The following is a 23,690-nucleotide window of genomic DNA, read 5'->3' as shown; positions in this document are numbered from 1 at the left end:
TAAACACAAAGTTGTGTGGCAACGAGTGAATGGCCAGTTTTGGTGGTGTTCCTACAAGGGTGCAATGATGTTCAACGATGACGTCAAACTAGGCTCAATGAAATTCCTGTGGTTAGGATTGTGTGTCCCTGTGTACACACAGTGTGTTCTAGTGGAACTAAACCCCTCTGTGGAGCTGTGTTGACATTGTGAGCCTTTTACAGGACCCTAAAATCCATTGAGGACTTGTGACTTAGTACCCAGTGCTGACGTCAAACATTCTCCCATAGTGCTGGGTGTTCCCTGACGTAGCATTGCTGATCTTTGAATCATCAAAGTTCCTTGCAAAAGGCTTTTGAATTGGACAGTCCCCCCCCCCCCCTCTCCTCCTGGAGGGAAAAAATACTTAGAACCAGAAGGAATTGGTCTTGGTGATCATGTGAACATCGGGATTCAGTTTTGATAGTGAAAACACAAGTGCCGTGCTTATTTCAGGAAAAAGTTTTGACATCATTTTCTGATCAGTAGACATTGGTGTCATTAGGGAGAATTTGTCCTGCTGTGTTTGAAGAGTATTAGCAGCACTATCTGGATTGCTTCATACATGCAGTGTACCTATTCCCTGCACACACATTGTGATGTATACTAACTATGTGCACATATTGAGCTACAATCTTTTGGGGTAAGGCATATTTCTCGGCTGAGTCATATACCCTACTCCCAGTTCCTTGTCGGTTTCTTGGAGAAAGGAGGAATTCATTACAGCAGTGCAGTGGTCACATGCGTGTGATGGATGCTGTGGTGAGACTGAATGGAATTCTTGGGATTGTAACTTTGGAGCACGGAGTGACGAACTAATGAGTGAGTAGATAATGAGAATACCGTGTGAAATACATGTATACTGGTACATGTATGTTTATTGTTTTCGTGTTTAAACTGTTTACGTTTGCCACTTTTTCATGTAATGTAGTGTACATATTCAGTACAAATGCAACTACAGTAACAACATACGGTTAAGTTTCAACTTGTGAAATGGGATCTCCTACGTACATGTAACATGCAATATGTGGCGTGTACCAGTATATTTGCAAAGTGAACAAAGAACCCGGTACGTGTACCCACATGTACATTTTTGTTGTTTTTACATACATACATGTACCATTTTTTTGTCATTCTGATAGTGATACTCAGTGTGCTTTATACATGTAATGTTCATACATGTACCGGTACATGTACGTGTACAGTACATGTATACAATGTAAAATCATTTGCAGGAAGAATATTTTTTACATGTAAAAAAATTTGAAGCACTGTTTACTCTATACCTTTTAGTACACAGACAATTACACGAACAAGCTACATGTACGATTTTACTTGAAGAAGGCCAAAATAATGTACATTACTCGTATACATTTGCAAAGTTAAGAATTACATGTGTTAAGTTAGAATTTTCAGAACTGTAAACAAATTGTTAGTTTCTACAGGACGACAATCTCCAATTGTAGCATCTGGATTCCATATTTACATGTAAATAAATCAACAAAATAATAAGAAATCTTGCAGGAAATGACGCCTGATAATAGAGAGTTAACCATTTCCTGACTTTTTTGTGTGTGATTGTGTAAACCTCCCATGACACTCTGGCCGGCTGCGTGATACCATTTCCACCTGTGTGGTGATTTATTTTGGTTTTCCAGGGAATTTCCCGGTTCCACTTTGCCTTATGAATATTCATGGCACTAGCATTATCATAAGCTGTGTCCTGTGGACCAATCTGGAATCAGTGTTTATGATGTCATTTTGCTACCATTTTGGGGGTTTTCTTCCTTCCTGGATGATTTATTGTGGAAGTGTTACTATGGAAATAAAGTGTACATGTGTACACTTCATACATGGATGTACATGTACATGTACCGTTACATGTACATGTACATGTATAAATTTATGTCTATACATTTTTTTGTGCTTGAAAAAAACTTCTGATATCGAAATGTACATGAACATGTGTAGTACATTCATACATGTACATGTACATGTACATGTGTACATGTATGTAATATGAAGTATACTTTAAATAATGAATAAACCATTGTAAGTTTCTGATTGGTGGAATATTTGTGAATAATTCTTCAGGAACTCTGCATAGTTCATGCATCATCACTGGTGACACGTGTGCATGATGCACCGTATTGTTGTAACCATGGTGCACTGTGTGAGCAAACATTTGTGGTCAAAATTTGATTGTCTCAATGCCTCAATTTTTTACATGCACGTGTACATTGCAACTTCTTCATTAATTGCTGAAGCGGGCAGTCCTTGGGTAAACTCTACTGATAAATAGAGGCCGACCACAGGCCAGGCTGAGTTGCCGTGGTCACCATTCTGACAAATCATTGATCACAAACTCTGTTGTGGCGCATGCAAAGGATCTGGCCCAGCAAACGCCCAATGACTGGCAACCCAGCAGTGAGGGAAGACCCCCTGCCGCCTGATTGGTTGCTCGAGCCTGCCTCATGCATTATTCACGAGCCGATGAGATCATAGGAAGTGGGGGAATAGTGAGGCATTTCCCTTGTGACTTGTTTCCACTGGGCCGTGTCATTGAATAGCCTGTGTGTTGGCAGTCTCTGTGCACGCGCTCGCCACACACACACACAAATCGAGGGAATCCCTTGGATGAATACAGCGCACACCACTACTGGTGCCTATTGTCATTATCAGAGCCAACAGATGGAGGTTGTTTTGTGATAAGCTGCATGGTGTATTGTATTATCGTGGACTGACTCAACTTGCAAGTTGTCTTGGATTTATATTTTTGAAAGAAGTGGAGTTTTTTGTCAAGCTTTTCTCTGGTTACTACGTTTAGCAAGGTAAGCATCAATATTTTCCCATCATACCAGGGTGCTTGGGTTTGATTTCACCATATTTGGACTTGGCAGCAAGTTTTGTTGGCACAAGATGAGCATCCAGCTGACAGAGATTTAAAACAAAAGAAGAGTTCAGTTATTTCTCTGTCTGCATTTATTTCAGACTCTTGTCTTTAACACTGTCTTACAACTTCTGGAAGTTATTTTGGCTAAATATTTGTAAAATTTACGGTACTTCTGATACCTTTATAAGCAATCAGATGCAATTTAATTAAGGAACCCTTTTTTAACTTGTGAAGTAGGTACAGCATGTGTACATGTATTTTACTAGATTGTTGACTTATGAACAAAACCATGAAAGCAATATAGAAAGAAATTTAGAATTCATTTCCCTTTAGTGGTAGTAACACCAGAATTCTTTAAAGAAATGAGAAAAAAAGAAGTTAAAAATGTATTCTGTAGAGCCAAATATTTTCAGAGTAACTGCACCGATCGTTCTTACAATCGATTTATCATACCATTTTCAATCACGGTTTAGATGAACCCAACTGCCTAATTTTTTTCTTGAAAAATGGGGTTGAGAATAAAACGATGATTCAAAAATTATATCACCTTTATCTCACTTTTTTGTTTAACTTAGGTGATTCTCATTTTTTTAAGGCAAACATCATATTTATGGCGATATTTTAATGCCATATATCATCCAGCGTTACATGAAATATTTGAGGTTTTTGGTTTAAGACATTTTGAAAGGAAGTCTTTATTTTCACAAAGTGGTTTTTGATTACTCGAGTAGCAAATATGTAACTGAATGATCGATACTAACTGGATCTAATAACTCGGAATATAGTAAAAGATTTCAACACACTTGGAACAACTTTATCATTGAGAAAAATTGTCAGTTCCAATTGCCACAGAATAAATATGTACAATTTTGATACATGTACTCTGGCCACTTGTATCTCTGTGTGAATTTAGGAAAATTTCTAAAAAGCAGGACGAACGTCTTTGCAGAAGGGAAGCCTTTCGTAGATAAAACTGCAGTATTCCTTTAGCACACATCATTTCGCGAGTACTTTTCTACCAGATCCTATGCAGGATTGGACCAAGTTAATTTTAATTTTTTGGAAAATGAACACGCCATTTCAAATGTATACTTCGTCGCTTTTTTTTTTACCACAAAATGTTATTGCAAGATGTTCCTTATCATTTCCATGTTGCAACAATGTTTTATGAAAAAGAATTCACCACCTTTCTTGTTCAATAGCAATTTTGTTGCACAAATATTGTGAGTTTCATTCTCTTAAAGTTTTGCCATAAACTTCAAACATTAATACATTTTTACTCAACTCGAAGAACTTTTTTGCATTACAAAATCGTGGGAATTTTTTTCCTCTCTTGTGACCCAAATCAGGGCCACAGCATGCCACTGGCTGGTATGTAGATCACGTTTCCTCTGCACTGTACCTCAAAAGCATTGGTCATCTTTCTCAATTGTATTTCCAAGAGCCCAGCGGTCTGGTTGGCATTGCAGTAGAAAATCTGCACGTTGGGAAATGAATGATGGCACACACACAACACCGTGCTCCCCGGGCTTTGTGCTATGACTCATAGCCTGTGGTCAGGCCAATATCACCATTATACTTTGCAAAGGGAAGGATGTTTAGACTGGCTAAGTCCTTTGGTGAACTTGCTCATGCACACACAATGAAAACCTGCACTCCCGGTTTGATTTTTTGGTGCTAACTGCTCATTCAGACGATTTTAAACTTTGTCCAAGACATTAACTCTAACCGCCCCAACTTTATCAAAATACATCCCCTATTTTGGCGGATTTTGGGGGACTTGGTCGTGCAGACCTGGTTTGACTAAGTATTGATGGAGTATGATGGACTTGGGCCTGGAGGCCTAAAGCAAAGCATGCATTGGAAGCAGTGTGATTGATGGATTTTGGCAGACTTGGTCCAGTACTTACATGTAGTAAAAGACGGTAGGGAGTTAGCGTTAAGAATAAAAGCATCCTGTTGCATGTTGAGTGTTGACAATTCTACATAATGTTCATCTTCAAAACAGTGTGAGCATATATCTACCTACCTCTTGCAGCTGCCCACCTAAAATTGAAGACAGTTGTTCAAGAATACCTCAGAACCAATTTTCCCTTTAACCGTATCCCGAGATGTGTAATCATTTGGCATATTTCCCGAATTCTAGATTTTTCCCTCCTGCCTTGTGAGGTTTCTAAAAGGTCAAGGCAGGACGTCTTGTTTCATGACTCACACCAGGATATAACAATAGGGTTGTTATCTCGAGCACCAGGCCATTTTTCCCCTGGTTTGTCAGCAGGTGGTCAAGTGGTGACATCATTCTTGGAACTGGACAGAACTGGCCATGGGATGACCGTAGAGGAACGTGTACATAGCCAGAAACAAGTTCCTGAGTTCCATGTATACCTCCATGATGGGAGTCATGGTGAACTCGTCACTACATACTTTGTACATGTAACTACTGTTGTAGTTACAAAACATATCAAGTTTTAAATACATGTAGTTAAAGGGAATATACAACATTTGCAAACATCAAAAATTAAAACTACAAAATACCTTACTAGGATGTTAGTAAATGACAGTCTAAAGCATCCTGTAAACTTATGGCACCTGGTCAAGAAAAGTGGTATACTATCTGTATAAATTTTTGTATAAAAAACCTAACTATTTTTCAACTACTGCTCCAAAGTTACCTTTTTGTTTTCAGTCCAAATTTTGTTTGCTATTGGTTACATGTTCATGAACGGGTGCAGGCCAGCTAGACTGGTTCCCTTACCTTACAAGTTTCCGGCATCTATAAATATTGATCTATTTCATCTTTAGTGGAGTCAGGGAACCAGACTTCTTGACCATTTTTGTTTTTCTTGGTTTTTTCCAGCATTTTTGAACACAAAACTTCAAACATGTTAGTGTAACAATATTAGATCTATATACTAACCCCTCAAATAGTTCATTTCTGAAAATTACAGCAAAAGCCAATGATGTACATTCCCTTTAAAAATTGGAAAATACAAGTAGTTCTATTTTTAACCCTAACAGTTAATAGGTGGTTAGGACTTACATGTAGGACTAATAATAATACAAAAGTAATGCCTTGGTTTGGTCTGTTGAAACACTGTTGAAGGCTGGGCGCTTTATTGTTTCCGAGCTGGATATTGCTCATACATTCTAAATATGGGGTTTCCCATTTCCCAGTTAACACTGTGTGTTCGCAGCACGCAGGACCCAAACCCTGGACCACAACGCACACAGAGCACAGCACAGCTAGGGATCAAAGGTGTCATTTCTGTTGTTGCGATTACCCCAGCAGAGAAAACCAAAAACCACACATTCACAAGTACAGTAGAGTACTTGCACATGATGGCATGTTTGAAGTGTACATGAATACAATGTACATTGTAAGTGCATGCATTGGATAACATGCTCTTCTTCAAATGTCAGACTGCTTTTGGAAAAGTTGCTGGATATGTTTTGTTGATGTGTGAATTGTGATTCTTGTTCTATGTCCCCCCCCCCAGCAGACTTCCAGTGAGTAATTTAATTCTATTGACAGGGATGTGGTCTGTGACTGGTTGATGCCTTGATGGCAAAACAGTGGAGATTCAAGTACATTTAGGAGTTTTGATTTGTTTGTTTGCGTGTCTGTCGAAAATGGCAAGACCAAGTGCTCATAAATCAGTAGGCTTGTCTGCGACTTGTTACTTGTATTTTCCACCCCTTATTTTGCCAGGGAAAACCCGAAATTACATCGCCCAAGGCAGACATGATCTCGGCTTTTTTGGAGTCTGACTACCGCTCCAGGAACCAGTCCCTCATCAGGGGGTGGGGTCATATCCGATCCGAAAGGCGGTTCAGGTTTCAAAAAGTCCGTCTGGGATCAGTTCGGCAGCACGCCAAGCACTTTCATCAAGTGTTTGAGGAAAAGCCCAATGTCTCATTCTGATGGGTTTTTTTTTCTTTTTTCACCGGTTTGGATAAGGGCGCTGCTAAAAAAGTTTTCATTTAGAGGGGAAATCACGCTGTGGTTTGTTAGAGAGTAGATGATTCATACAGTTACAGTTCTTGGTTTCTAAACGTGGATGAAATGTTCAAAAAGGAAACTGGGAAAACGATTGCAAAATGAGGCCATTAAAGTGGTCCTTTTTCGAAAACATGGATGAAACATTCAAAAGGGAACTGGAAATGCGACGTAGGAAATTAGGCCATTGAGACTAAAATGACATTGGTATGTTCGCAGTATCACTCGCTGTTTTGATTTGTGTGATCTATGAATTGAAAGTTTCTTTAAAGAAGGCAGAAATTTGTCCGGCTTGCAATTCTTGAAGTGTGCAGCATCCTGCTTTTTCAAAAGAAAAGACGACACAGGGGTGAGGCCAGTTTGTGTTGGTGCTGTTGAATTGGTGCTGTTGAATTGGGAGGAAAAGTGCTTAACATTGATTTGTTTGAATTCATAAGTGACCAATGAATAACTGTTGATGGAGAAGTCACAGGGATACATGTATGTTCTGCACCAAAAAAACCCACAGTAAAACACTGATGTTGGTCATTGAACTTTGTTGAGTAACAAAAACTTAGATTCAAACCCGTGTTCCAGGAAACTGAAGAAAATGAAGCATATAATTTGAGCTGTTAGGGAAACCTTCATCATTTCCTGTTAAACACCAGTGGATTCCAGAGAGGACAAATATTATTTCTGGTAGTTCTTGTACCCAGGGGGCAGATTTTAAACATTGCTTAGCACGGAAGAGTTTGCCTAAGCAAACCCTGCGCCAGTTACCACCCAGATTACTGGTACCCATTCATTGTTAAGACCGATTCCAGGCCGAGTCTAGCTGAGTATTGAAATTAGTAAAGCAATGTTTTCTACCATCCGATATCTTTTTCCTGCCCGTGCTTGACATGGTTCACAAAAATATTGTTATGCATTTATACATGTTCATCGTAAATGGAGTGCATAGCTACATGTACATGTAGATGTACAGGGTTCCTAGAGTCATGGAAAAATCTTGGAAAATCCTGCAATTTAAAGCTATCAGGGAAAGTCCAGGAAAAGTCATGGAATTCTTGCATCGATGAGATGACTGGCCAGTGTATTGTAAAAGAGGTTCCTAACATGCCAAAGCAGCATAGGAATTGGCCATGGAAAGCTTTAAGTTTGTCCCGGAAATCCTGGAAAAGTCATGGAATCCCTTGCATCGGTGAGATGATTGGCCAGTGTATTGTAAAGAGGCTCCTAACATGCCAAAGCAGCATAGGAATTGGCCATAGAAAACGTTAAATTTGTCCCGGAAATCCTGGAAAAGTCATGGAATCCCTTGCATCAGTGTGATGACTGGCCAGTGTATTGTAAAAGAGGTTCCTAACTTGCCAAAGCAGCATAGGAATTGGCCATGAAAAGCTTTAAGTTTGTCCGGGAAATCCTGGAAAAGTCATGGAATCCCTTGCATCAGTGTGATGACTGGCCAGTGTATTGTAAAATAGGTTCCTAACATGCCAAAGCAGCATAGGAATTGGCCATGGAAAGCTTTAAGTTTGTCCCGGAAATCCTGGAAAAGTCATGGAATCCCTTGCATCAGTGTGATGACTGGCCAGTGTATTATAAAATAGGTTCCTAACATGCCAAAGCAGCATAGGAATTGGCCATAAAAAGCTTTAAGTTTGTCCTTGAAAATCTGGAAAAGTCATGGAATTTCTTCTTTTTTTCCTTCTTCTGTGTGAACCGTTATGTAGTTGCCAGCTGATTCGCAAATTCCTTTCGTCTGAGCTAATGGTCAGCAACAAACCATCAGCCGAGAGAAAAAAAAACAATTTGCTGCCTTGTCCTTACCCTGGTCAAGTTTATAACAGCTTTCCTCTGCGACACTATTTTATTTGTCTTGGGGCATATTTATTCAATCAAAAGTCCAGACAAACTACTGCTGTTTCTTAGTGTTTTTTTTCCCCTGAGTGAACTCCTTACAAACTGATGTGGTGTGAGACACAGGTGCATTCTTGTTTTGTTTTTTTGTTCACTACTAGACCTCAACTGTTAAAATATTGAGGTTTTGATGACTTTGTCGCTGTGGTATTTATTCATTTGCAGAACATTCTTCCTAGATGAGTTTTTTTGTGGCTGTTGATTTGTAATTATTGTGAGACACGCTGTGTTCAGAAAAGTCAACAAAAATGTCTCTCTTCAATACTCTGTTTTTTTCCCTTTCTCAAAATAAATATTGCACATTTTTGCGTCGAATTTTAGATTGAGAGTTTTCATGTTATCATTGCATTGTTACTTTTATATGTCATTGCAAAACGAAACAATTTTACTAAGTGCTGGACCAACATCCATCTCTGACCCTGCTTCACATAATGATTCAGGACCAAATCTGCTGAAATCCACCACAAGACCACCACTACCATGGCTGGATTTTGATGGACTTGGTACTCATGGCTTGCCTACCTAAATCCCCTAAATTGGGGATGGATTTTGATGGATTTGGGAAGGTTTGAGGTAAAAGGGCTTTGCCTTGTCTGTAACCCAAAAATCTACGCAGTGGTGCAATCCGTGAAATCTCTCTATGGAGATGGTTGCCATGGTACCCCACACATGCTGCACGCATCAGCAAATTGGTTGTGCAATCAAACCAGTCATTAAGCAAACATTGACGTCAAATTTCTTTTCTTGTTTTATTTCTATCCCCATGCTCCGTACCTGTTCCCATTCCCATCATGGACACAGCACGTGTAATGAACATGTGTTCATAGGGTGCGCAGAAAGCAGGACAGATACACATCTCTGATCATAATTGTGGCTTAAAAATCCAACCGACAATACCCGGTGTTTGACCACTTTAATATGACTCACTTCTAAACCAGCTCCGTCTGGCTGTGCCATAATGAACTTCTTATTGTATCCTGTGCATGTGACAATGGAGTTCTGTCAATAGATTCTGACCAACTAAACCATTCAGCGTTTTCTTTTGGTTTTTGGCTAGTCATTTACATGTAATGGCAGTTAAGTTTTTTTTACTGTGAGGTTCCGAGCATTTAGACACATGAATCAGTTTGAAGATATTTATTGGGTAGATTTATGAGTTACAGTCATGAGAGTGTGCAGTGGACTCGGTAGTCCTAATTAAAATGACTCAGTGTGGGATGAGTTGACTCGACTTGACTGGACTTGAGTCGAGGCATGATCATCAATGCGTATAAGCTATCTGTAATTGGCTAGTTCCAACCCCCAAGAATTCTCGAAAAATGACAACCATGTGGCGACAGTGACGCAACTCACATCATCATCATCAAAAAATGACTCAACTTGAATTAATTCAATCTGATTATATAGTCCCCAAATTCAAAGAAAAACTTTTTATTCAAATATTTGTTTATTAATTTTTAGTTGTTTCTATTATATTGTTTATTTTTGATTTTTTAAAATTATTTCATTTATTACATTTAGCATCTCTTTAGTACAAAATCGTCGGTCACACATGATATGAGGCGTATCGTATGCACAAAGCCCATAGAATATACGTCACTTCGTGGTGCATCCGACGAAATGTAAATGGCTTACTTCGGAACGGAAGCTTGACTCTGTAGAAAGTTAGTAGTTCTGCATATTCTGTGCATTGCCGGCATAACCAACAAAGAAAAGAGAAAAAAAAAGAAAACAAGAAATAACTGACAACAAAGGCACACACACAACAAAAACGCAAAACAAACAGATCAGCAAATCATTTGCCTTGTAGTATCAGGATTTGGTTTTCCAATTAATCGTTTCAAATCATTTCAAAATCAGTAAAGACTGACTGTATCTCAACACCAAATTATTGGGCTGGGCCAACAAAACACAGACTGGTTTCCCATAAGATGAAAAATAAAAAAGCGCTGACATCATTTAGTGTGACTATGATTCGCACCCCAAAACGTAAGACCAAGTGATTAGCGAGTTCAACAAATTATTAAGGTCCAAAGTTCTGTCTGATGATTGTGTGTCATGGTGTCTATATGCAGTTTCTTTTGTGCACTGTTTGCCGTAAACCCAGTTTGACTTCCATTATTGCATGACACATACCGTAGTGACGACGAGTGTATACGTGTACGACTGTACGTGGACTTAACAAATTAGGCCAGCATATCCAAATATAAGCATTTGACAAGAACTGTACTCGTAATGAGGTGGGGCCTAGCATGTCTTGTGACCGTCCAAGTTTAATTTGTGAACATTGCATCACTCTTGCCCTGGCTTATGAAACATTGACTCTTAATAATGAGGTAAAACCAATATCAAGAGTTATGTAAGTTGAAAGTTGAAAGACACAAGTGTTAAATGCATGTATGTACGTGGATTAGTTTGATGTCACAAAAAATATGAAAACAAGCATACAGATAACATTTTATGTTTTCAGGCATATTTTTTTCAGAATTTAGTCTGAAATTGGACTTTTTTAATCTGAGAGGAAGATTCAAATCAGTATAGGAAGAAATGCATCTTTTAAACCTTTCATCCAATTTTTAGATTTTTTTTTCAATTGACAATGTCATACCTGTTTTTTTTTACAGATAAAGATGAATTTAAATAGGGTCATACATGTGTACACATATCATTCCACTTGCTTCATTAGAATGTTTATCCAATCTTGATCCATTGCCAATGATTCTCTAACCCAGAACACGGAGTTTCACTTCTGATAGTGGGTACAAAGGAAAATTCCCATATCTGGCCATCACTAAGTTTTCCCTTCAGTGACCTATCAGCCATCAGAAAGTGATACCCCTGTATGTCTTAACAACTCACAATAAGCAGGGAAAATATTATAGTATTTACTGAGAAAACACTTACAAATTTTCAGACCAGTCTCATACGGTTTGTGCACAGGGTGACAAGTGACGGCCAGATATGGGAATCTTTCCAGTACAAATTTTGCAATGCTACGCAATCTCCATTCTTTCACTCCAGTTTTTTAAAATTGACCAACATGTAAGCCCAAAGAGACATTGCGTGAAACATAAATACGAGGACATGATCTCCCAAGTTCATCTGACTGATTTTCTTTTGAATGTCTCTTCTTTTTTTCCCTACCTTCTCCAGCTGACGATCCAGGAACTTCTATCCACCTCAGGCCAAGAGGAGAAGTGTGGCCCTTCATGTGATGTCATAGTCTATGACCAGAGCACGCAGGACGGCAGCCGACTGTGCCCCGAAAGCTTTCTGGTGGTCCTCCTCAGCAAGTTGGCTGAGGCATTCAAGACGGTCTCCATGTTATCAGGTCCGTGCTAAATGCCCTCACACAACCCGTTACCCTCACACAACCCCCATCCCTAACCCTCACCCCACTCCTAACCCCTCACCCTACCCCCACCCCTAACCCCTAACCCCTCGACCTACCCCCACCCCTAACCCTCACCCAACCCCTAACCCTAACCCTCAGCCCACCCCTAACACTCACCCCACCCCTAACTCTCATCCCACCCCTAACCCTCATCCCACCCCACCCTAACCCTCACCTCACCCCTAACCCTCACCCAGCCCCACCCACCCCAACCCAACCCCACCCCAACCCTACCCCAACCCCACCCCAAATCCCCCACTCCAATACCCACCCCCACCTCCACCCACCCCACAACCTCCACCCCACCCACCCAGAAGCCCAACAGTAGAATAAAAAAAAACACTGAAATTCATGAATATCTTGGAGAGTTAAACTTTTAGAATTAGAATTCTTTGACTTGCCCGGAAAATTAAAAAAACAAACATGAAGTTGGAGTTTGAATTTAAACGGGGGAAAAAATGTTTACTTCAAATGTAGTGTCATTGAACATTCATATTCATTGTTATAAAGGGTAACGAGAAACAAAACATGCGATTAAGATGAATGTTAATTGAATGCTTTAGGTTAGCAGTGGGGTATCAAATTAAAATGAAAATCTTTTATAACCGCTGAGGTTCCGAGACAAACCTCCAGCTTGGAATAAGAAAAGATATTTAAAGTACAGATGAACATGATTGATGGGTTGTTCTTTTTAACTGTCCAAAAATATACTATCACCACGAGCCGATATAGACTATGTGCTAACTTAGTACATCTCACTCGGATCTCCAACGTGTTTAGAACATGACGTTAGCTATCTAATATTTGACCCTACGTGAAGCAGCAACACACGTTCTCTGCCAATTGTCCAGTCCCTGCCCGTATAATAAAAGAACAGGGAAAATAGCGAAATATATACCATCCACGTACACGAATGCTGGCTATTTATATACCAGAGACAGGGTTGGTTGAAATTATGTTGTGCGTAGTGTGGCCCTTGTGTGTTTGTGTACTGTGAAGGGAGGCCATCTGGCAACGTTATGGTGCAAATATCAAGGTATGAGTCATCGCTGTGCTTACGCCAGCAGTGCGGGGTCGGCGCTCTCTTAATATAGCCTTGCTTTTGGCTCACGGCCATGCATCTAATATGTGGCATTGCCTGCCTGCGCACGGCCCAGATGGTCCAGTGTGCGGGAGTTGGGTAGAAGTTTATCGTAGGAAGAGAGAAATATCAAGCAGGTATATAAAACACAAATGGGACAGATTTAAAAAAAAAATATTGGAGCAGTTTAAAATGTGTACAGATAAAATGTGTACAATGTATCTCTGCTAACTCTGGTCAAGTACAAAATTTGTTCGATGAACTTAATGTTTACAGGATGTTTGTATGCATTCTATACATGTATTGAGAGGATAGCTCATCACAACCAATTTTAACATGAACATATATATATGTACACACATACTGAAATTTGTATCCTTGTGGAGACATTTCTTTGTTTTCGTGTTGTAAATTTTCCAGTTTGAAAGTGTAGTTTCAAAATGTTCTTATTTTAACCAGAATTAATTTCCTTGGCTGAAATTCGGACTTAATATCCCTTTTCTAAACTTTTCCATTTGCGACGGATCAAACCACCTTGGAAATTCCTAGTTTTTGAGAAAATTCATAAATCTATTTCGTGAAAACCTTGTGGAGACGTATCTATAGAAATTGCCCTGTGGAGACGTATACAATCTTTTGTTTCCTATTGTGTGCAGGTCTCCAGAGAGCACGGTGTATCAGATCTGTACAAATGTATATGTACGCGTATTCCATCTCAATGCGCAGATTCCTAGCCAGCGTCAGAGAAACAACATACAGTTCATGCATGTACCTGTACATGCATGTACCAGCATTTCTACCCAAAAAATATATCTACATGTATTATAAATCATGTACGTAGATAACATACAATTGTCAATACAGCCACATTGAACAGTATGCACATAATGTACACATGTTTCACTTTTGAGTGCTCAGATAAAATCAATACCAAACATGTACATGTATCTGACCGAGAATTGCGCACCTTGATGCCAACACGCCGATATCAATACGCTGTTCCTCGAACCATCGTAAAATTAATCCTGATTGTGCTTGTGTTCGTGCGTCACTTCCTGTCGGGGCCAGGGGGGGGGGGGGGGAGGAGTGGACATTTTAATTGATGAGTGGGGGAAGGGACATTTTAATTGATGAATGGCGTTAATTATGGGAGGACTGTAAAATTAATGTGTAAGAGGATTCCTGTACCCGATTTCTGTCCCCGAAACATCATTGTGATTTATGTACGTGTACATTTTATCAGCTTTGTTATTGAACGAAGTTATTGATAAATAGCAAACTTATACCTACCGGTAAGCAGAAGCTAGGTATTACGTTATTTGGTGAATAAGTACTGAGATAACTAATTTATAAACGTTGTTTGTCTTATTGTACAGGCGGCTTCACAGCCTTCAAGACAGCCTTCCCGTACCTGTGCGAGCCCCAGGGCCAAGCACAATGCACGATGCTGGGCCCGACCCTGTCACAGCCCTGTCTGCCGGTGGCGAAAGTGGGCCCCACCCGGGTCCTGAACTACCTCTACATCGGCTCGCAGCAGGACGTCCTGGATGAGGACATCATGCGAGCCAACGGCATCAACTACGTGCTGAACGTCAGCAAGACCTGCCCGTCTCCCACGCACATTGCGCCGGGGCACTTCCACCGTATCCCCGTCAGGGACAACTATGGCGAGAAGCTGCTGCCGTGGTTTGAAGACGCCATGGATTTTATCGGTGAGACCTTTGTAAACATTTTGCCACTCATTTACATGTACTACCTCTCTTTAACATTCTGCACTTGTAAGGGAAAGGACTCCGGACGTTAGGTTTGCGGTAGCACCATGTGGTCGAATCTCTTGTGACTTTTGTGTGGTTCTAAACCTAGCCCCCCAACTCCATCAAAACCAATCCCCATTTTGATGGATTTTGGGGAGCTGGTCCTGCAGGCCTGGTTTGACTAAATATTGACGGAGTATGATGGACTTGGGCCTGGAGGCCTGAAGCAAAGCATGCATTGGAAGCAGTGTGATTGATGGATTTTGACGGACTTGGTCCAGTACATAGTAAAAGACAGTAGGTTTAAAAGAACTGGTTTGAAAACTGGAGGTTTCAAACAGAATGCACTAGCCAGTTGACCATTGATACTCTAGATGACTAACATTTCCGTTGGGTTGAAGAATTGTTGGTGAACCACCATGACTTGAAAGCGATCTTTTCAAAGCAGAGCTATGACTGAATGACTGGTATGTGATTTAAACCTGAGACCTCTAGTGTGTTGACATGTCACAGTGTTTGTTTTTTTGTAATGCAAGAAGTAGGTATGTTTATGCATTTATGCCTGAATTCCTTTTTTTTTGTTACCAACAGAAAAAGTGCGTTCAGCAAACGGTTGTGTCATCGTGCACTGCTTGGCTGGTATCTCGCGTTCACCAACAGTGGCTATTGCCTACATCATGAAGCACATGAACTTGACTGTCGACGAAGCATATAAGTGAGTACCTAAAAGGAAACGCTTTAATATTCAACAAAATTCTATTGCCTTTTGAAACAATTACTGTACACACAGTATAACTATTCATGTCATCATATATCAACAGAGGGCACTGTTCTTGTTTATTAAGAATTGATTGTGCTGATGGCCAAACCAAGAAAAGAAAAGAAATTTTGAATTTGTTAGATTGGTTTTAATCTACATGTACGGTAGTTCTTGGAGAAGAATTATTCAGTCTTATGAGTGACTTTTTTTTTCTTGTCCAGATATGTGAAAGAGAAACGTCAGACTATATCCCCAAACTTCAACTTCCTGGGTCAACTCTTGGAGTTTGAGAAGCGCCTTCATCTCGACCATCCACCTAAGGGTATGCCTGCTGAGCCGTCAACAACAGCCACAGCCTCAGCAGCAACCCCAACAAGGAGCCAGCCTACCTCAGTTTCCAGCAATTCTAAATCGGTGTCCTGCAAGAATCAATCCGAGGTGTTGTCCTCATCAAGCCAGCCCAATCCGACAGTCCGGGTCACCAAGCCCGGGGCTCCCTTTCCCGAGCCCATCCTTCTGACGGAGGACACCCAAGCAGTTGCAGAGGAACCATCCACCCCTACAAGTGCCGAACACAGAACTCACAAAAGATCCATCAGTGAGCAGAAGGAGGGAGAACTGCCCGCCCCGCCACCAGCTCGGAGTCCCAATTTCAGAATACGGACAATACCAAGGCCGCGTGGGCTGGACGTCAAGGTGTCTAAAATCGGGCCGATCTTCCTGGGCTCCCCGCCCTCATCTGAGTCTAAGAAGCCACGGTCAGGCAACAGCAGCCCCTGTGGTTTGCTGGAGCAGTTGGCTTGGGGCACCAGCCACTTGAGCGTCAACTCGCCTGAGGTTCGTCAGAAGAATCCGTTCGTTGAGGCGTGCGCAAGACTTGCCGAGAAACGCCTTCAGGAAGAAGTGGAATCCCGTGTTCGAGATGAAGCCAAGGCAGTTCAACAATCCAACAATGCAGAAGTGACAAGCACCATCACCAACACCCCTTCTATTCCCCAAGAAATGCCAAGCAAGCCCAAACCCCAAGAGCCAGTGGTCATCCTAGAAACCAAAAAGCCTGAACCACAAACCGCAAAGACTGAACCACAGTTGCAAGTGACGTCAGCCACTGAACCTAGCACCATTAGCAATCCCAGCATCACTGGGTCCCCTACCATGTTGATACTCCCGAAGAAGGAAGATCCAAGAAAATCTGTTGAGGTCAAGAGACGGGGCATTCTGAAGAATGACGGCAAAGGCAAGGTCAAGGGGAGGAGTAAGTCACCACGCACTGTCAGCCCACGTCCAATGCAAATGGCGGTCAAGCAGACTCTGACAGGAAAGTCACAGGTCACTGTCAAATCTACCTGCAGGGAGGCTGCTCACGCCAAGGTGAAAAAGGCAACCTCTCCCAGCGAAACGTCTGTTGGTTTTCAGTTCGGCCGAACACGGGTCGGGAAGTTCATGGATGCTGTACTTCCGAACTCCGGGACCAAGTGCAAGACAAGTAAAGCCAAGAACAAAGAGTATCCACAGCTCATGGTGGCCAAACAGGTCCATGTCCAATTAGAGACACCCAGGCATGCATCTATCGAGAGCAAAAGCCCTTCTCCAAAAGATCCGCTGAATCCATTCTTTGCCCGTCAGATCAGCTCGCATTCACAGAACAGTGACACCAGTTCTGGAATTTCGCCGTCCTGCGACAGCGAGCCCGGATCGATTGGTCTCAATAGCCCTTCTAGCTCAGGAATCTCCCCGGATTATACCGGCCCATCACCAAATCTGTTTGACAGCTTAGGGAATTTGGTGCGTTCGCCTTTACTAACTGAGGTCAAATCCTGTCCGACTTTTTCTACAATATCAGAAACGGAGGTTGGTTCCCACGCGCCAGTCCAGCGATCGCACACTGTTACTCCTGCAACGGAAGAATGCAAGACCAACGTATGGCAAAAGCGCAAAGAATGCGGCAACAGTTTTGAGGAGCCTGCATTTAGACCCGACCCGTCACCCTTGGACAGACTGGGTGGATATGCACCGAAACGTGGCCAGGTGGTCGCAGATCACACCGACTGCGAGCGGAGCGACACGCGCTGCAGCAGCCGCAGAACGCCGATGGTGGTGGCAGGTCGCAGCGCGTCGTGCGAAGAAATCAGCTCCTGCGCCAGGGAGGCAGTGTCTGAGATAGTGGTCCGACCGAGACGAGAGATTATCGATCTGAGTAGCTACGGCGCCGGTATGGATGGCGAAGAAGACGACTACGACAGTCGCTCGCTGAGTAGTCAACGCTCGCTTAGCAGCAGTTGTGAGATGATTGAAGTTTCATGATAAGTTGGAATTCAAGAAGTGGCAAAAAAAAGGGTATGCGTACAATACTGAAATAGCCATTATCTGTTCATTGAAGTAATCTGTCACAATAATTCACCGCAAACAAGCATCATGCTCTGATATTTAGATGCAAAAAAAGGTGACATTGTATCCAGAAGAACATCAGATTTCCATTGATAATCCTATATGATCTTGGACCATTGGCAGCACAGTTTGCATTATCCAGAAAAATGATTTTTTTTGTTGTTGTAAGTTACACGTAAGTTTAGATTTGTGTTTATTCATCAACTCATCGATGTGCAAATGTAACTTTGTAGTTTTCTAGGAAGTAAGAGGCGATGCGAGTGTGGTAGTCGAAAGTGATGCATCTATTAGTTCCGATTCAGTACACTATTTTGTGCTTTCTGTTTGACAGAAAATAATAAGTATTTTTCTGTATTTATGTATATTTTACCAAATCAAATTATTTGTATATAATGACAAGCCAGGTGGCGCTTTACAAATAAATATGTCTTGTATATTATAATTACTATTACTATCATGAATTCTTACGGTTGCAACAAAAAAAAAGTGAGCTTTTTTAAACTCTTCTCTGCTGACAATGACATTTGAAGTTGGGGATGGAACAAATATTCAGACTTCTCATTATTAAACAACAATGCAAACAAGAAGTAAAAAGTGGACCGATTTGTTGTTTCTGAGATTCCAGCTATTTTGTTGTTTTGTAGTTCATTGGTGAGGGATGGTCTTTGACAAAAATATTTAAGAAAAATAAAAAGACAAAAAAATTTCATTCTATTTATTTATTGTCATATCACCTCTGCACTGTTAATGGAATATTCCACATTCTTGATTAAAACAAGGAGGGACCACTTTCTGAGGGGTGAACGTGTAGAGGCACATAAACAGTACAATTTAAATGAAAATATGATTCCAGCCTCTGTGCCACCCCTGAAAGAATGGAATTGCCCTCATTGTTTATAACGAAATGGAACAAACCATTATGTCATGCAGGGGAGGATATTTTTTACAAAATTGGAACTTGTATTTCATCAATTACTACTTTATATCAAAATTTTATATAAAAAAAAACAAACAATGGATGTCTAAAAATTAAAAAAAAAAATGCGAAGTATTCTATTTCATTTTCTTGAATACTTTGTCTTGCTCCTGAGTTAAAATAATATTTTTTTTGTGACTTTTGTGTGAAGTGGATTTGAAATATTAAAAATGTGAACGAGTCCTATAGAAAGTAATCTGAACTACCTCCAGATGTTGTAGATGAACACAGATATATAATGTTTTTTATCATAACAAAAGTGTCTTGTAGTAGCAGACAAAACTGGTAAGATTTTGTAGAAGGTGCTGTGTGAAAACTTTTTCTAACTACAAATACACGTAGTGATGATTTACTAGTAAATTGAATTTCCTCTATTTTTTGATGTTCCCTGTATTTCAACACTTGTCACAAACCTGTCGCTTAGAAGAAGAAGAAAAATTTGTGTCCAAACAATCTCAATGTAGTGTTTACATTTGGTGTATAACTAAACCATAGAAAAAAAATAAAAAGTGTCACAGAACTTGTGTTTAGTGTTTGCAATGTATGACATCTCAACGTCATTGTGCATTAATCTTAGTTTCTCAGGGCACCAGCCTAAATAGTTGGGCCCTTCCCAGTTCCCAGTTCAGTAGGCTGGCACGTGATCCTCAAATTATGGGGATGAGGTTGAAACTGGAAAGTGAAGTTTTTGAAAGAGGATATTATTTTGAATAGCCCTAAATGTATTCACTATCGTTGCAATTCTAAAAAGATCTTAATGTGGGTGCAAGAAAAATAGTTTTTGCACAAAATAGTTTGTTTTTTCTTACAAATAATGTTAAAAGTTAATGGGAAGGTTCAACGATTAAAAATAAAAATCCAGTTTATCCAACTGTTCAGCATTTAGTGCAAAATAAAACAATAATCAGTTTATAAAAGTTAAATTATTAACCTCAGTATCAATCTGGAGCAGTCCGACAATCTTTAGAGGTGAATAGGTCAAAGAGTAATGCCAGAAAAGAGCAATGCCAGAAAAGAATAAAATATCAAACAAATCTGGGTTTTGGAAGCAAGGCAATAATGCAAGTCGGAAATGATGCGTCGCTGGCTCTGCTCTTGTTTCAAGCATGAGTCATCTACAGTGACAGCCCGCGGGCAATTTGTGAGCCCGGTCACCTGTAGAAACAGGAAGACTTTCTGGTTTCCTGATGTCACCTATTTGCGATAAACAGGTCACGGCAGGGACCAATTTCACGAAGCTTGTAAGCATATAAATTGGCTAAGCACTGAATCTATTTGCTTAGAAGAGATAACCGGTTACCAGCCAAAGTCTTGCAGTGTATTTTGCATGTGACTGGTTCTCCACTGGTTAAGCACAGAAATATTTGCTCAGCTTAATACATAATTCATCCATGATTTGAACAATTTACAGGATGATAATTTTTTTCCTTGCCTGATGTGCTAAGCAAACTTGGGTCACCAGCCAAAATGTCATGTGGTGCATAAACTGCTTGCCACTGGTTCCCCGCTGATTAATGCTACCACATTAATCGGCAGCTCCTAGAAATTGGCCTAATTCCATCATATTATGCTTGTAACGCTGCACAGAAATATGGCATGATGCCTAATCAAATTTTTAGACAGAAAAAGCAGTTGGTTTACATCCAAAAAAAAAAAAAGAGTCAAACTTTGAAGTTATTAGACTTTTGATCAGACTTTCAAAATTTGTGCCCAATTTTATCAGTTGATATTCTTGGAAACCAGCAAATCATTTTAATCAGGTTTCGGGCTTAATTTAGCAGCTTAGTTAAGGATTTTATTATTTTTTTTCACTTTGCTAAATTCAAGTCTGGAAATCTGTATCAGCCATTTCCATTCACTGACATAACGCCTTTCTTTCTTTCTTATGTATGTAGTGCATGAGCCATACATTCATCAAGCAACGTCTATAAAAATACATGGATATTTATGGGATTGTAAATTTACTGTACATTCAGGATCAAAAGTTGCTGTGTGTTGCTGGTATGGTAGCAGCGATATGGATTTTAGTCAACTTAAGGCGGGCAAAAGAATCTGTTTGCAAAAAAAAAAAAATTTAAACAATTCTCACAAAATGTTTGGTGCTTAGTATATTTTTGTGCCTTGATATAACTTAGCCACAGAATTTATGAGGTGATTTGAAAGATTGGGTTTTAGTGCTTACAGACAGCGGGCGAGAAATTGAGTGTGCGTGCCAATCTGGTCATTAGTTAACTAGTTACTTTGGTTTGTGGTTAGTGTGCTAAACTGGATTATGGTTGTATCCTAAAACCGGACCAAACTAGTTTCTGGTTTTTGCTCTTGGAGTTCAATGGTTATGTTTCATTGTTGGTTAATAGTAAGCAATAGTCAAATGTTGTAATGTATCATTTCATGCAGGCTTTTTGTGCACTTGGTTCATCATATTTGTTTTAGAAACTCAGCTGCTGTCGGATTTACTCTTTACATGTTTGTTAAGACATCAGTTATATCTCTGATCCAACAATGACATTTGTACTTTCCGAAATGCCTAACCGTTTGAAAGATCGGGTCAAACACAGAACTCATTCCCAATACAAAAAACAGGTTTCGTTTTCCAGTTAATATAACTGGAACAAATTTCACTTTAACTTTTGTTTTTTAAATAAAGAATCTTTAACACCACAATCCTGCTATCAGGATCCGAAATAAACATCCGCATTCCAAGTTGGTAAATAAAAACCGTCGTAATTTGACTTGGTTGTTTTTCTTTCGAATTGTAATAATTCAACTTTTTAAGATGACCCGAGGAATTTGAGTTTGTGTGAAGTATGAAAATCAGTTCAGATAATCTTTGCTCTGAAAAAGAAATGTAGTGGTCCATCTGCAAACTTGTCCATGCATCAAGCAGTGCTTAGTGAATGTGTGAATCTTTAAACGTTCGATGGTTGTATTTATTTATCATTCTGTGAAGGACACAAAATATAATGGATATATAAATTCTTCAACGTCATTAGAGGCAAATTTCTGTATTTTTGTGGCACTTTCTGGTATCAATATAAGAAAAGTATATATTTAGGTGTTACAAATTGTGTTCTTGCCTTTGTTGTAAAGATTAAAACAAAAATACATATTTTGTTAGATGTACACATGTAAAAAAAAAATGGTACCGGTATTTGAATTTGAATGTATTGTACTATTCAAGAGAATGTATTACTAAAAGTGGTAGAATGGTTTCCTTTCATGTTAATTTGGTGATGCTTTTGTAAGAGTGAATTTGATTGGTCAAAGCGTGTCGTCACTTCATCCCACCTTTGTCTACACCAACCAATGGAATGAATTGTTAGATGATCCTCTGTGAGTTTTCTCCCTTCCATCTTCGTACAGAAAAAAAAGGTAGACTTGTGTTAGGCCCCTTTGACCAGTTGTATATAGGAAGATAATTCAAGACTTGCGCAGATAAATGGAAGTAGAATGGAAAGGAACGCCGACAGATTTTGTGGTCAAGTGTGTAGCTTCATATAGAGATACATCTGTAGTTTTTCTGAGCCTCTGTAGAAGGTTTCTTTTTCTGTTTTCATTTTGTGTTTTATCTGTAAATGTGGAAGTGAGATGAGCAATAAAAAGAATTACACATCTGAGAGAAAAATGACAAACCTAACCAAGCCGACTAAATTTGTGTTGTCCTGTTTGTGCTAATAATAAAATAATGTGTATTTGTGCAAATTCCATCAGAATATGATCAAATGCGCATCACAATTATTAGTCTTGTTCATCAGGAATGAGAACCTGCAACAGCTCGAGATCCGCACAGTTTGGTCTCTACCTCCTTCACATGTACCCATTTATACTCCTGGGTGGAGAGAGGCAATCGTAGTAAAGTGCCTTTCACAAGCACACAAGCCCCGTGTTCCCTGTTAATGTTCAAATTAAAGAATTATTAGAATTAAAGAATTTCTCACTGAATATAATAATTATATTGCTGGTCCTGATTCTTCATGCTGTTGAAGACTTCCATTTTGTGCTGGTTGCACTTCAAAAACCAGGACAGATAATTTGACTCTGAAACTACGCGCTACAAAAGAAATCAGGGAAAACCCCATTTGACTCAATATGAAACCGCAACCACATTATGGCGCGCATGTATGAACCAGGAAGCAAACTGAACAAGAAATGATGTTACTGCAAGCAAGCATGCTGCAACTACCTCAAGGAACTAACTGATCTTATAACATTTTTTCCCCCCATCTACAACGCATTACAATGCAGTGCCAACCTACTGACAACATTGTTGTTAGATGTTGGGAGGAATATTATAAATAATCCAAAAATATCAAAAACTGGCATTGGTCGTTGAAGACTGTATTAATATTCAAGGTGTCATAACTTGAAGTGCACAGTTCTGTATTTTGTTAAATACATGTACCTGTTCCGCTGAAATTTGATACAAATAAGGGAACACACTTTTTTTTAAAAATTAATTTGCACCGGTTTGGCTCATGAATGACCATCAGGCTATATCCCAAAGCATCGACAAATATCCATTTTGTTTTA

At 39.9% G+C, this 23,690-nt stretch overlaps 1 protein-coding gene across 2 annotated transcripts; it reads left to right on the top strand.

Moving 5' to 3' along the window:
• Nucleotides 1-405: 405 nt before the first annotated feature.
• LOC119722692 (protein phosphatase Slingshot homolog 1-like) lies at nt 406-19,704 on the top strand. Of its 2 annotated transcripts, none has more exons than XM_038192945.1 (5): nt 406-840; nt 11,961-12,138; nt 14,659-14,994; nt 15,628-15,751; nt 16,018-19,704. In XM_038192945.1, exons 2-5 carry the CDS (start codon nt 12,129-12,131, stop codon nt 18,098-18,100), a joined length of 2,553 nt encoding a protein of 850 aa, XP_038048873.1. In that variant the 5' UTR covers nt 406-840; nt 11,961-12,128; the 3' UTR covers nt 18,101-19,704. The 2 variants fall into 2 exon arrangements, with proteins under 2 accessions (XP_038048873.1, XP_038048872.1); XM_038192944.1 differs by lacking the exon at nt 406-840 and adding an exon at nt 2,556-2,849.
• The last annotated feature ends 3,986 nt before the right edge of the window (nt 19,705-23,690 follow it).

The sequence above is a fragment of the Patiria miniata genome, unplaced genomic scaffold (assembly GCF_015706575.1).
Source record: "Patiria miniata isolate m_02_andy unplaced genomic scaffold, ASM1570657v1 HiC_scaffold_16, whole genome shotgun sequence".
NCBI classification, from domain to species: Eukaryota; Metazoa; Echinodermata; class Asteroidea; order Valvatida; family Asterinidae; genus Patiria; species Patiria miniata.
Note: the sequence above shows the minus strand (reverse complement) of the source record. Positions and strands in the feature narration are given on the sequence as shown.